Source organism: Narcine bancroftii, chromosome 1 (assembly GCF_036971445.1).
Source record: "Narcine bancroftii isolate sNarBan1 chromosome 1, sNarBan1.hap1, whole genome shotgun sequence".
Taxonomy (NCBI): domain Eukaryota; kingdom Metazoa; phylum Chordata; class Chondrichthyes; order Torpediniformes; family Narcinidae; genus Narcine; species Narcine bancroftii.
In genome coordinates, this window is record NC_091469.1 from 199343370 (window position 1) to 199359199 (window position 15830).

Here is a 15830-nt window from a genome sequence, read left to right on the forward strand (position 1 = left end):
GGGATTTATAGAAGGTTTTTTTACTGTAATTTTTTTAACTTTCTTTTCTATTTTTATAAAATGCCATATATATATGGATTGTTTGAAATATTAAGAAATGTTTGCTAGTGGTTTTATATTAAATATTTTTTTAAATGGAGAAACTGCCCTTAAGTCAATTACAGCAGGTCAGACACAAAATGGAATCTCAGAAACACAAATCCAGATAATCATCCGAAGAGGCGTGGGTCAAAGATGATGGTTTGAGTGAAGGAACGAGTAAAGTTCAGGGGGATCCAGGTGTTCTGGTGCATGAAATCACAAAATGTTGGCAGCTGGTCCAAGTAGTAGTTGAGGAGGAAAATGGACTTTGGCCTTTATTACGAAGGAGATGGAGCTTAAGACCAAGAGGTTTTGTTGCAGTTCTGTTGCGTGTTAGTGAGGCCACAGTTGAAACACTGAGCACAGTTTTGGTCCTTGTGCCCAAAAGGATATCATAGCACTGGAGTCAGTCCAAAGGAACTTCACTGGGCTGGAACAAGGAGGCTGTCTTATCAAGAGATGCTGAACAGTTTGGGTTGGTAATCATTAGAAATAAGAAGAATGACAGGTGGCTTCATTCAAACACACAATCTTAACAGGCCTTGTTTAGCTATAGTTGTCTTCGCTGGTGGGAGAATCATGACAAGATACAAGGATGTGGCTAGTTAATATAGAGGAGTACAGGAATAAAAAAGGACAGAAGTTCTGAAATTCTGCTCTTCCAAGGATGGTGGAGCCCTAATCATTAAATACATTTCTGGAGATAGACAAATAGATGAAAAATTCAGGAATTGAGAGTAAAAGAGAACCAACTCAGTAGGAGTTGAGAAGAGAGAGAGAAGAAAAAAGTGAGGGAGGGGCAGTACAAGAGAAGGAATGAGGAGGGGGGGGGTCAGAGGTAATGGTTGTGGTCAACCAGGGTAACACTTCATGAGAGGGATCTGCAACATCCTATCATAACTTGGGAGGACAAATATTTACTGCGAAAATTGCATGGCAATGCCATATTATAACTGACCAAAAACTTAAAACTGACCAAGAACAAATTATAATTGCTGCCCTTGCTGACCAGTTGCTCTATGTAATAGACAGCCAATTGATAGTTCTGATATTTCCCTGCAAGTTGATTACCAACTATTTCAGATTCCAATACAATATACTAATTTAGGATTATTTTTGGCTTTGCTGATATTTTTAGCTTTAAAATTATTTCCTTGACCTTTGATCACCAGTTGTTTGTCCTTTAACAGAAGAGTAACATTGGAATATCTTTTTTAATCAAACTATCAGCTTCCATGTGGTTGGGAATATGGTGTGTCAGAAATAACCATGCAGCATTAAAAATCGTCTCTGCTCTGTTAACATCTTTGAACAACTTTCTGTCATCAATCTTTAAGTACCTATAATGGTGGTTCACACTGCAGCGACTCTGTCAGTAGTGGATGAAGTAACTGCCAAGGGTGGAGAATAGGGGTACCAGGGAAGCTATTCTGGATGGGGTTGAGTGTTCGAACTGCAAGTGCAGTCAACAATCACATACCTATCATGCATGTCAATGGTGGTGAAGCATTAGGGAGTAAAGTGTCACAGGATCCCCAGTCTCGGACATGTAATGACATGGCAGGCCTGCTTTCTGGTCAGTAGTGAGACCCATGATGTTGATGGTGTGGGGAAGGAGAGAGAAAAAAAAGACATTGCTTCCAACAATGTTGATGAACAATTGAACATGGGTTCGATGTGGACATGTCCTCCGCCTGAAAGGCCACATCACTGCTTTCTGTTCAGCAGCTCCAACCCTGGTTGTTCTCCAGAAGTCGCTGAGTGGCTGTAATTGGAGCTGAAGTCATTTAGCATTGCTTGGATATTGCTCACCTCTGGGACCTGGCTTTGAAAACAACCCAGGCTTGTGAAATGAAAGCTCAACTTTTAACCAAGTGAATGAATAAAGATGAGCAACCTTGGCCCATGGCCCAGTGGGTAAAATCTCATGTGCGCAAGATCATAATTTATCACAGCCTGTCAGTAAGTTGGACGTTTGGTTATGAAACAAAAACTAAATGGCTGTTGGAATTAGGAGAATACACACTGGGGCATTAGGAGGTGGCCCACAGTAAATGGATCAGAGGCCAGCGTCGTATGCTCTTAACAATGGATGTGAAAAGCTGGGAATCTACCCCTCTTCAGGAGTACCATTCCTTACAGAGGTGAACAAGTTCATTCACAGGAAGATGTATGTTTTGAACAATGATGGCATGTGGAGAGCTCTTGAGCACCAAATTCCAGACCCACACTCAGTCAACAAGTTCATTGCTCACTCCCAAGTGAAATTATTAGCAGACCTGACTGAACCTTTGTGGAACTATTCTCACACAAGATACCAAGTCTCTGCACCCTCTCACACGCACTATTTTCTGACCTTGCACTCGTTTGTGACTTCACTCGCATTGTGATGACACCAAGTCATCATCATCTCCTCTTCAAGTCTCCACTCCTCTGCTTTTCCTCAAAGGCTCTGCTGCAACTGATAGTCACGCGGCACTGCGCCCATCATCTCCAGTCACGCGGCACTGCGCCCATCATCTCCAGTCACGCGGCACTGCGCCCATCATCTCCAGTCACGCGGCACTGCGCCCATCATCTCCAGTCACGCGGCACTGCGCCCATCATCTCCAGTCACGCGGCACTGCGCCCATCATCTCCAGTCACGCGGCACTGCGCCCATCATCTCCAGTCACGCGGCACTGCGCCCATCATCTCCAGTCACGCGGCACTGCGCCCATCATCTCCAGTCACGCGGCACTGCGCCCATCATCTCCAGTCACGCGGCACTGCGCCCATCATCTCCAGTCACGCGGCACTGCGCCCATCATCTCCAGTCACGCGGCACTGCGCCCATCATCTCCAGTCACGCGGCACTGCGCCCATCATCTCCAGTCACGCGGCACTGCGCCCATCATCTCCAGTCACGCGGCACTGCGCCCATCATATCCAGAGTCACAGTTGAGGATGTCAACCAAAAAGGTTTCTCAAATCTGTTGTAACCGTAATACTCGAAGATATTAAATTTTTTTAAAACAGAAAATACTGCAAGTGGGGTTTAAAAAAAAACCCATCAGCAAAAGACTAAAAGGGCTCTGTTACCGATCTAAGACCCTTCATCAGAACTGAGAAATAGCGAAAACAAGTTTATTGTGACGAATAAAGATTCATCCATCTTTAAATAAGGGTTTTTACCCAAAATATTGACCATTCCCCTCCACCCACAGATGCTGCTCGACCCACTGAACTCCTCCAGCAGAATATTTCTGCTCCAGATTCCAGCACGCCTCAAGTGCAAGGTGAGATGACATTGGATGTCATCCTCCACCGAAACAGGCCATTCAGCCCAATTTGTCTATGATCCACCAGTTCCCCTTTATTTCCTAATCCAAATGCATGTGTGGGACCCATCTTTCCCTTCCATCTCATGTGCTCGCCCCTTGCTATTCACTTCAGCCACTCCCAATAGCAATGAGTCCACATTTGAACAACTCATTGGGTAAACAAGTTTCTTCTTCTAGTCGACAGCAGTGCAAGTGAAAAGGACCCATGTGAGGTACTCTAATACACAAAGGAATGCAGGATGCTCAACACTCAGGCTAATGGTTAATCTGCACCTCATGTTGACCACTTCAGCTCCCTATTCCCCAGATTCCTAACCCATCAGAACTCTCTTACACTGAAAAAGCTCCATTAGGGTTTGGAGCCTCACCCTAATGCCCAGCGCTGCAGGTTGCTATCCAATAGATTAATACACATGTGGTAGAGGGGTCAGGGTGACAAGAGGCACTTAATTGGCTTGTCTTCACTTGAACGTTGTGTTGTACAAATACCTCGCTGGATAATCAAATGATTTCCATTAGGCAGCCATCTCTTGCAAGGAAGTTGTTGCCTTTTATCCTAAGAGATTTTTTTGTCCTCGAGCATGAAAATCAGTGCTGGCAATGAGAGACTAACCACTTCACACCTGGGTATGTTAAGGATTCCCCCTTGTTACTTCTAAAATAACTTGGTTCCTGGTGCTGTTAAAATGTCAGTCACAAAGATACGAAACATACCATCAAGCAGCATTTCCGGTCTTCAGTGTCGAGGTATAACAACGCAGAGAGGCAACTTGTCCCTCAGGGTGCATGCTGGCTCCCAGAGGTGCAAACCTAACAGTCCATCTGCCCTTATTCCCCCTCAAATCCTGAACTTTATTCCCTCACATTTAATCAACTCGCCTTTGACCTTCAAATTTCAGATTTATTGTCAGAGTGCATACATGGCATCACATACAACCCTGAGATCCTTCTTCCTGTGGGCCAGACAGAATTTCTACTTATCAGTAGTACAAAAAAAACTCTACTCAAGATGTGTACAAAAGAGAGAAATGTAAACAGGGAAGTGCAAACTGTGTAATACCGAAAATAAACATTCAATCATAAATAATGTACAAAAATGAGTCCCTGATTGAGTTTGTTGTTGAGGAGTCTGATGGCGGAGGGGTGGCAACTGTTCCTGAACCTAGTGGTGTGAGTCTTGCGGCACCTATACCTCTTTCCTGATGGCAGCAGCGAGAACAAATCATATCCTGGGTGCTGTGGATCCTTGATGATTGCTGCTGCTCTCCAACGGCAGCGTTCCATGTACTTGGTCTTGATGGTGGGGAGAGTTTTGCCTGTGATGTACTGGACGGCGTCCACTTCCTTTTGCAGGCTTTCCACTCAGAAGTGTTGCCCCCTCCCCCCCCACCCCATACAAAGTAGAGATGCAGCTGGTCAGAAAACTCTCCACTACACATCTGTAGAAGTTTGCCAAGGTTTTCAATGTCATACCACACCTCCGCAAACTCCTAAAAAAAAAAGTGGAGGCGTTGACTTGCTTTCTTCACAATGAAATTTCTGTATTAGGTCAACCCTCTCCACCTCTGATTCCCCAATGATCACTGGATTGTATATCCCTGGTTTTCCCTTCCTCAAATCCACAATCAGCTCCTTGGTTTTGGTGGCATTGAGTGCAAGGTTGCTGTGGGTACACCATTCAGTCAAGTTTTCAATCTCTTTCTTATACGCTGACTTTTATACAACCCTATCGAGCCACAGTCATTGGTGTAAATAGGATAGAGTAAGGAGCTACAAAGGCAGCCCTGTGGTGCTCTTGTACTGATAGAGATTATATCATTAACCTACATTAAGAGATTAATGGTATAAAGATGGTGGTTCTCCCGAAGCTGCTGCAGAGGCAGTGCTGCTGCTGGTGCAGACAAGGGAGTGGAGGCACTGCACAGACTCCAGAGACAGGGAGCAAGGGATGGCACAGGGCACAGAAATAGGGAGAACACTGCCTGTCCCCCACCCCGTCGAGAAGGAGATGCCAAGGAGACAATGCACAGGATGATGACCACAGCAGCAGACCAATGAGAGGCCCAGTAGCTGAAGGGCCCTACAGCACAGTGACCATCGTAGTAGGTCGGAGAGGCACTCAGAAGCCGAGGGACCCACACAAGGTATGAACGGCTTGCAGCCAGGGGACCTGCACGGGCTGCGGAAGATGGCTCGTGGGAAACTGGGTATCAGAACTGGGGTTTGAGAGGATGTTGAGGGCGAGAAGGGCTTTGGGTGCTGAAGGCATCCTGATTGTGTCCAAGGTTTGTCCTGCAGCTCGGATTGCCAACAAATCAAACAGAAATCTGTGCAGCTGCAGAGGCTGCCAGACGCGAAGAGGTAAATCTTTGGACACTCAATGATTTTAAAGAGACTCTCTTCTCCTTCTCTTGCTGTAAGGGGTGCCAGGAGAAACTAATGCATTCTTTGTCTGCCTATGGCAAGCAATCAGCAATTTCATGTAATATTACGTGGTAATAAAGGAATCTTGAATTTCACTTGAATGTGGGAGGACACCAGAGTGAAGGAAGCCAAAGGTGATCTTATCGAGGTTAGCAAAACCATGAGGGGCACAGAGAAAGTAAATGCACACAGTTGTTTTACCCCTCGCCCAGAGCAGAGGATTCTCGAACTGGTGGGAAAAGGTGAGAGATTTAGAAGAGACCCGAAATGCATTTTTTCCACTCAGAGGGAGGTCCGTATTTGGAGCAAGCTGCAGAAGTAGACACAATAGCACCATTCAAAAGACATTTAGATTGATCTAGAGGGATATGGGCTGTCATATTTTCATAGAGATGGTCAAAACATGCAAAGTAATTTAAAATTTTTTTTTGAACAAATTTTCTGCAAAACAATTTTGAGCAAAGTGCTGGATGAATTCACTGGGTCCACAGATAGAAAGTCAACGCTCTGGGTCGGGATCCTTTATCAAGACTCATCTACGAAGGCATGATATTGTCTATCAAGGAGGGAAAGAAAGATGCTGAGTTGATAAGGTCAGACAAAAAAAGATGGGAGGAGAGGCAGGTAGAGGGAGATACCATTGGAGCAGGTGGTTAGAAAAGTAAGAAATAGAGCTGGTAAAGAGGAGATGGAAACAGTGGAACCAGATTGAGGTGGGGTTTACCCAGACTATTAAAAATTAACATTCATACTGTTAGATTTAAGGCCCTCTGGGATGAATGCATTGTTCCTCAAATTTAGGTTTGGCCTCACCCTGATAATGGTTGAGGCTATGGTGAGGGGAACTGAAATGGTCTCAACCATATCTAGCTACTTGTTCAAGTAGCCAAGTCTAAGGGAAAAACAAACATCTTTTGCCTCCAACTGAACAAACTCCTTGGTATGGAGATGAACATGTGACATTGTATTTGCTCATCGGTTACCTCTGGTGTAGCTGATGTGACCCTCAGATTGGCCATCAGGCCATTCCTCTTATACATGCTGCCCCTGTTTCTCAAGCAGTCCTTAGTTTCGCCTCAGCTAATAGGTAGACAATCCCTGTGGGTGAAAAAGAAACATCAGGTTAAAAAAACCTCTCAGCATTTGCATTTCAAACTTGATCATTCCATTCCAAGAGACTAATTAGTGTGTAGACCCTGTTACCGACACACAGAAACACAGATTAAAAACAGAAGTAGTCCACTTGGCCCATCTTGTATCTGTGCCAATAAATCCTCATCACAATTTTGCAGCTTCCTCCAAGCATTGCCAATCTTGTTGGCAACCCCAAGCTATGAAAGCAAGGCGCAGAGATGAGAATCAGATTCTAGTTGGGATCACGCTGGATCAAATGTCAATTGACAGGCAGGACCACCGAAGGCTTTGCAATGCTAACTGGAGATTGTGCCCCTGCAATGACATTCCCTCAGCAAACACACGGCAACTCAAACAACTCTGAGCTCAGGTATCCTGCAGTGAGTGATGCAGGTCCTGACTTTTCACAGTCATTCCTTAGTTTACGAAGCAGAAATCAGGAGTGCGATGGAAGACCCGACACTTGCTTCGGTGAATGCAGCTCAAATGCCAAAAGTAGTTCTGCATCAAAATTGAGAGCCCATTTGATTAACACCCAATCCTCTCACTCATATGAAATATGAGTTTATTGTCAAATGCATAATTACAGTGTACAGATTCTTGCTTGCTGCAGCCAAACAGGTAGACAAGATACAACAAAGGTTAGAGCATGAGGAATGTTTGTCGGCTCTTGGACGGTACTCATTGGAGTACAGAAGGATGAGGTGAGATCTCAGAGACATTTCAGATGCTGAAAAACCTGAACAGAGTAGATGTAGCAAGGTGATTTCCCATGGTGGGGAGTCTAGGACAAGAGAGCACAGTTCAGGTAAAAGAGAGTCAATTTAATAACAGGTATGCATATAAATTTCTTTAGCCAGAGGGTTGTGAGTCTCTGGAACTTGTTGCCACAGGCAGTTGTGGAAGCGAGGTCGTTGGGTGTACTTAAGGCAGAGATTCACAGGCATTTCATTAGTCAGGGCATGAAAGGTTATGGGAGAAGGCCAAGGAGTGGGAGGAGGGATCAGCTCATGATAGAATAGCAGAGTAGATTCATTGGGCTGACTCTTCTGTTCCTCTATCGTGTAAATGAAATGGCCACAGTGCATCACGAGACAGAAAAGAGACGACAAAGTTGAAACATCTGCAAAACCTAGTTCAGCACGAAGGCTCCTATGACAGAATCTCTCAAAACTGTCAACTTAACATGTTAGAGGGCCAAGGACAACAACAGCATGGAACATCATTCTTTCAAAGATCACAATTTGCCTTGGAAATATCATTATTCTTTTGCTGTTAGGCCCATCTTCCTGAACATCCAATCTAGCATAGAGAACTTATTACAAGGACTGCAAAGTTCAACCATCTTTTTCTCTTGACAGATGCTTCCTCCAGCAGTTAGTGCTTGTTTGTGCACCACATCCAAAGCATTTAAAAATATTTTAAAATGCCTTTTTGTGCCCATGAACTGAAAAGAACAAGTGCCATTTGAGGACTAATCACGGGCCAACTGAATTGGCAGTACCTATCAAAGGGACTGGCCCACTTCTGGGGCAGGACTTAATACCCAAAAACAAATGTATCCAACGAGAAACACAAATTAGGGTGTCTCTCACTCTTTTAAAAATTCCCATCCTGGATTCTGGAATTTGGGATTCAAACCAATGAAAATTTTATTCAAGGATACTTATAATTGTGCAAAGTTTTGCAAAAAGTACCCATCTTCCCCTCTTATCAATGGAGTATTTCTTCATTTTGTCTTCAAAATGCTTTTCTCCACATCGCTGCATCTTATTTTCCTTCGTAAAAATACTTGTCCAAACGTTCTTCTTTCAGCACAGAAATTGCCCCCACCTTCACCACTGCCCTTTGTATAACACAAATTGATGAGTGTCCAATTTAACATTTTACAATATTCCTGTACAGCTAATTTTTCCATTTTTAGATTCAAGATTTAATTTATTGTCATTGAATTTAAAAAGTGCCATATTACAGGAAATTGCTTTACGGCAGACAGATTCACCATCGGCAGAGATTGCCTGAAGCGCCTCTTACAATTTGTGCGATAAAACAAAAATGTCTGGCAAATGTTTTCTATTCTCCCAAGAGAGGTTTATCACTTTGGATGGCTCAATCCTCCAGACCTTTTCAGACATGTCCAAAGCACTCCAAGACACACGTATCAAATGCAGTTGGACAACTTTAACCCTGGGAACAATTTTCTACAGAGCACTATGGCTAACTTCAATCCAACATATTTTATGAAGAACACGTTTACAATTTTAACACACTCGGCAAAAATCTTCCCTTCGCCTTGCTGCAAACAGCAGACGGAATATTAATCTTCCTCAACTGATGCTGTACAGAGTAACCATTATTCTGTGCACCGATGTCTGGAACATAAGTGCCCTCTGCTGGAGCTGCTTCGCCAGTGATAGCTTCATCTGTCCATCCAAACTGGTTTCCTGGATTTTGAGTTCATTTATATTTTATGCAGTTGGTAACTTAACTCTTTGGCTGCAGTGTCAATGTACATTGTGCTTTTGCAATAAGACAAAAAAAAATTCTCATCTCATCCCTTCAGCATCATCTGCATCTCCAGGATTTTCCTTAAAAGATGTTGGAAAAATCCAGAAAGGAAGCAAGAATTTCCAAACGTGGCGCAACCACACATCTTTCACCAGGTCTCTCTGGTGGCACACTGATCCACCATTCTGCTAATGGTCATGAAGAAAGAAAAACGCTGCACAAAATAAAAGGCTTGGCAAGTCACGGATATTTTACCCTATATCAATTATGAAAATGAATTCAAACAGCAAGGATTCAGACAGAGAATGCTAGAAATGTTCAAGAGGTCAGTGAGCATCTGGGACAGGTAAAACACAAGTAGACCCTCAGGTGATAAGTTTCATCAGACCTCGTCTTCTCTTGCTGCATGTGTATCGGTTGTATTTGTATTTTGTTACGAAGCAAAATGCTAGAAATTTTCAAAATCATTTCATTTTAATTTTAAAAGCTTAGAATGGTTTTTAAACCATTACTTGCACTGAAACAGCGTGTACATTTTATTGGCTGTAAAGTCCCTGAAGGGGCTTCCCTTCTCAATGGGTGCTCTAAAATTGATCTAAACAATTCTGGAGTTTCCCATATACATTAGATTATCCTTAGAAACCCAAAATATCACAAGATTGATTAAGTGATGTATATCAAAGCCAGCTGAGGTGTCTCCAGTGAGGTTAGTGGAGAGTATAGAAACCTGGGGAGTCATATGATGTGGTAAGGGATTGGTCAAGAACTCTCAGCTCTCCCAGAATTGTTAAAAAAAAGTTTTAAAATCTTATATTTCTATAACTTTGTTTGCTCAAACATTATTTGAACCTATCCAGTAATGGGTTCAAAGAAGAACAAGACACGACCGGCAGCTTCAAGAACGCGTCGGCAGAGGGAAGGAACTCTGGAGCAAAGGCCCTTACAAGCTAAGAAGCCTGGGGATGAAATTTTACTCACCTCCCATCTGGAAACATCAGCAAAGTCTATGGCCCTATCGGTAGAACAAGCTGCCAGAGGATCTCCCGATTCAGTGCGCAGGTGCATGACAGTGGGCATGGGCAACTCTGCAGATCGACTACAACTCCCTGAACTCATCCAGGAAGATGTATCTTCGCAGTATGGTGACACTGATGAGAGGTCGCCAGAATCAACCTCGCCAGAAGAGATAGAAGCCGCCGCCAGAGGGAAGGAGGCAAAGAAAGTCAAGTCTAAACCTAATATAGCTGATGTTTTAAAAAGCCTTGGATAAGAAGAAAAAAATACAAATAAAAATGGCAATATTTTAAAAGTAATAACAAAGATGGAAGGAGCCATTAAATTGAAGAGTTCATTTTGTTGAAGAAAAATATGATGAAGTTAGCGATAGGTCACTAATCTGGATAAAATTGTTAATACTTGGGATCAAGAAAAAGTTAGACTTTGGGGAAAAAAATTGATGCTTTAGAAAATCATAGTAGGAGAAACAATGTTAAAATTGTAGGTCTCAATGAAGGAGCCAAAGGTGCTGATGCTATAACATTTTCCAGACTGGATACCAAGAGTATATGGCAGATAAAGTGGGAAATAATATTAAAATCAAGTACGAAACATCTATGCCCCCTCCCCCTCCGGGCCAGAAACCTTGTTCAATACTTATTAAATGCTTTAAGATCCTCAAAGCAGCAGCCAAAGGTGCAAAGGAACGGGGAGCACCACTTGAACATGAAGGAGAAAAGATTTTCTTTTTTCCAGGTATTATTACGTCACTTTTCAGGCGGAGATGGGAATTTAACCCAATGAAGAACTCTCTCTGGAAAAAGGGTTATGATTTTGTTTTACATCATCGTGCTACCCTGAAGATCATGAGTCCAAACGGTGAAAATAGATTTTTTACAGACACTAAATGTGCTATGGACTTCGTTAATCAGTTGCCAGATAGAATTTAATAGATGGTAATATGCTTATCTTTATCTCTTCTTTGGCTTGGCTTCGCGGACGAAGATTTATGGAGGGGGTAAAAAGTCCACGTCAGCTGCAGGCTCGTTTGTGGCTGACAAGTCCGATGCGGGACAGGCAGACACGATTGCAGCGGTTGCAAGGGAAAATTTGTTGGTTGGGGTTGGGTGTTGGGTTTTTCCTCCTTTGCCTTTTGTCAGTGAGGTGGGCTCTGCGGTCTTCTTCAAAGGAGGTTGCTGCCCGCCAAACTGTGAGGCGCCAAGATGCACGGTTTGAGGCGTTATCAGCCCACTGGCGGTGGTCAATGTGGCAGGCACCAAGAGATTTCTTTAGGCAGTCCTTGTACCTTTTCTTTGGTGCACCTCTGTCACGGTGGCCAGTGGAGAGCTCGCCATATAACACGATCTTGGGAAGGCGATGGTCCTCCATTCTGGAGACGTGACCCATCCAGCACAGCTGGATCTTCAGCAGCGTGGACTCGATGCTGTCGACCTCTGCCATCTCGAGTACTTCGACGTTAGGGGTGTAAGCGCTCCAATGGATGTTGAGGATGGAGCGGAGACAACGCTGGTGGAAGCGTTCTAGGAGCCGTAGGTGGTGCCGGTAGAGGACCCATGATTCGGAGCCGAACAGGAGTGTGGGTATGACAACGGCTCTGTATACGCTTATCTTTGTGAGGTTTTTCAGTTGGTTGTTTTTCCAGACTCTTTTTGTGTAGTCTTCCAAAGGCGCTATTTGCCTTGGCGAGTCTGTTGTCTATCTCATTGTCGATCCTTGCATCTGATGAAATGGTGCAGCCGAGATAGGTAAACTGGTTGACCGTTTTGAGTTTTGTGTGCCCGATGGAGATGTGGGGGGGCTGGTAGTCATGGTGGGGAGCTGGCTGATGGAGGACCTCAGTTTTCTTCAGGCTGACTTCCAGGCCAAACATTTTGGCAGTTTCCGCAAAGCAGGACGTCAAGCACTGAAGAGCTGGCTCTGAATGGGCAACTAAAGCGGCATCATCTGCAAAGAGTAGTTCATGGACAAGTTTCTCTTGTGTCTTGGTGTGAGCTTGCAGGCGCCTCAGATTGAAGAGACTGCCATCCGTGCGGTACCGGATGTAAACAGCGTCTTCATTGTTGGGGTCTTTCATGGCTTGGTTCAGCATCATGCTGAAGAAGATTGAAAAGAGGGTTGGTGCGAGAACACAGCCTTGCTTCACGCCATTGTTAATGGAGAAGGGTTCAGAGAGCTCATTGCTGTATCTGACCCGACCTTGTTGGTTTTCGTGCAGTTGGATAATCATGTTGAGGAACTTTGGGGGACATCCGATGCGCTCTAGTATTTGCCAAAGCCCTTTCCTGCTCACGGTGTCGAAGGCTTTGGTGAGGTCAACAAGGGTGATGTAGAGTCCTTTGTTTTGTTCTCTGCACTTTTCTTGGAGCTGTCTGAGGGCAAAGACCATGTCAGTGGTTCCTCTGTTTGCGCGAAAGCCGCACTGTGATTCTGGGAGAATATTCTCGGCGACACTAGGTATTATTCTATTTAGTAGAATCCTAGCGAAGATTTTGCCTGCAATGGAGAGCAATGTGATTCCCCTGTAGTTTGAGCAGTCTGATTTCTCGCCTTTGTTTTTGTACAGGGTGATGATGGTGGCATCACGAAGATCCTGAGGCAGTTTACCTTGGTCCCAACAAAGCTTGAAAAACTCATGCAGTTTGGCATGCAGAGTTTTGCCGCCAGCCTTCCAGACTTCTGGGGGGATTCCATCCATACCTGCTGCTTTGCCACTTTTCAGTTGTTCGATTGCCTTATATGTCTCATCCAGGGTGGGAACCTCATCCAGCTCTAGCCTTAGGGGCTGTTGAGGGAGCTGGAGCAGGGCGGAATCTTGGACTGAGCGGTTGGCACTGAAAAGAGATTGGAAGTGTTCTGACCATCGGTTGAGGATGGAGATCTTGTCGCTGAGGAGGACTTTGCCGTCTGAGCTGCGCAGCGGGCTTTGGACTTGGGGTGAGGGGCCGTACACAGCCTTTAGAGCCTCATATATCTTTATATATGCATGTAATTATTGCAATTTATTGAAATCATTCCTCTGTTAAGTAAGGTACAAAATTTATATGTATATGCTGTTAATTTCTGGGGGGCTGGGGTTCAGGGCCTATCCATGTCACATCAGTTCTGTGTCTGTGCGCTAGCCACAGCCCGCACTAGGAATTTGGGTAGTGTTTTGAAGTTATTTGTTAACACTAATGGGGTGATTTAGGTTTTGTTTGTTTTTTTTAAAACTTTATTTATTCGTTCAAAGTACAGATAATAAGTAACATATATAAAAATAAACCATAAACATGAACCTTATATTTTATATATATAAAAAAGAAGAAAAAAAAGAAAAGGAACCCCCCCCCCCCTCAGCTAACTCTCCTAAGGAGAGCCATAAAGAGAAGAAAGAAAAATTAAGCATACATATTAAGATCTAATCAATGTAAGTCGAAATGTAAATATTCTGAATATAACAACCACTTGTTAATAAAGAAATTATAGTTATCACACGAAACATATGTAATTTTTTCCATTATTAAACAATATTTCATCTCATTATGCCATCTATTAATATCAATCATATTCGTATCTTTCCACGTACTAGCAATACATTTTTTCGCTACAGATAAAGCTAAATAATTAAAAGCAAGTTGAAATTTATCTAATCCCAAACCTTTCAGAGGTTGCAAACTACCTAATGAAAATACTGTCAGATCTAAAGGTATTTTAATCTTATACAGGTATTCCATAAACAATTGAACTTTCTTCCAAAAAGATTATACATGACCAAACTACATGAAAAAAAAGTTCCAACAGAGTTACCACATCTAAAACACAAATCTGATTCATGAAAACCATACTTTTTTTAATTTTTCAGGTGCTAAGTATAATTGATGTAAAAAATTATAATTAATCATTGCATAACGTGCATTTATCAGTCTAGTTACACTATCATAACAAATATCTAATCAATCATCCTCAGAAAAAATAAAACCGATATCCACTTCCCATTTACCTTTGGATTTATCCCAACCCTTTTTATCCATACCATCCTGTAATATTTGATACATAAATGAAATATAACCCTTCTCTGGTACCTTCATAAGAAGTCTCAAATTTAGTCATTTCAGGTAAAATCATATCTCTACCAAACACATGTTTCACCAAAGATCGAATTTGATAATAAAGAAACAAAGAGTTCTTATCAATACCATAACTATCTCTCATCTGGTCAAAAGATAAAAATTTACCTTCTTTAAAACAATCTCCCAAATTTTCCACACCTTAATTTACCTTCTTTAAAACAATCTCCCAAATTTTCCACACCTTTAAATCTCCAATGTAATAAACTTCGATTATGTATTGAGAAAGAAATAAGTTGATTATTATACAACGGAGTCAAGGCCGATAATTCACCCCGAGAACCTATCATTTTCTTTTTCTTTGTCCATAACTTCATTAAATGTTTTAATATAGGCACATTATGTTGCTGTAAAAAATTTACATTCCATCTAAACAAAAATTGATGTATTTCAAATTCAGAGATATTTGTCATCTCAATTTTAGCCCAACTAGGGGGCCATTCCAAATCCATCAATGAACTAATAAATTTAAATTGGGCTGCTTCATAATAATTCTGAAAATGTGGTAAACATAGTCCCCCTAATTCAGATTTCCAAGTTAATTTATTCAAGGGTACTCTTGAAAATTTACCTCTCCATAAAAACTCCCTAACCATTTTATTCAAATCTCCAAAAAATAATTATCAAGTAAATACGGAATAGATTGAAATAAATATTGTGTATGTGGAAAAATATTCATCTTAATTGTATTTATTCTACCCAATAAATTAATAAGGAAATATTTCCATTTAATCAAATCATTTTTAATTTTTTAAAATTAACGGAACATAATTTAATTTATATAAAGATTGATAATTAACATCCAAAATTATACCCAAATACCTAATTCGATCTGTCCATTTCAAATTAAGAATATTCTTATAAATTGAATAATCTCCTTCACTCACCGGTAATATTTTGCTTTTTTCCCAATTAACTTTATATCCAGAAAGACATCCATATTGCATCAAACACTCCTTCAAATGTAAAAGTGATTGAGCTGGATTTGTTAGATACACCAATACATCATCGGCAAATAAATTAATTTTATATTCCTCATCTAAAACTTTCATACCTGTATCTGTGTATTATGTCTTATCAACTGTGCTAAAGGTTCGATCACTAACGCAAACAAAGCTGGTGATAAAGGACAACCTTGATGAGTAGATCGGGTCAATTTAAACGGTTCTGAAATCAAACCATTCGTCAGTACTCTAGCTACCGGTTTACTATATAAAGCCTTAATCCAACCAATAAA

At 42.1% G+C, this 15830-nt stretch overlaps 1 protein-coding gene across 4 annotated transcripts in view; it reads right to left on the bottom strand.

The window, feature by feature from the left end:
• The window catches only part of LOC138737239 (ras-specific guanine nucleotide-releasing factor RalGPS1-like), a 647381-nt gene that overhangs the window by 489585 nt on the left and 141966 nt on the right, over window positions 1-15830 (bottom strand). For all 4 annotated transcript variants that reach the window (XM_069887990.1, XM_069887972.1, XM_069887982.1 and 1 more), the window contains exon 3: window positions 6812-6926. In XM_069887990.1, the coding sequence (XP_069744091.1) occupies window positions 6812-6868 (57 nt within the window). In that variant the 5' untranslated portion in view covers window positions 6869-6926. The remainder of the gene's footprint in view (window positions 1-6811; window positions 6927-15830) is intronic.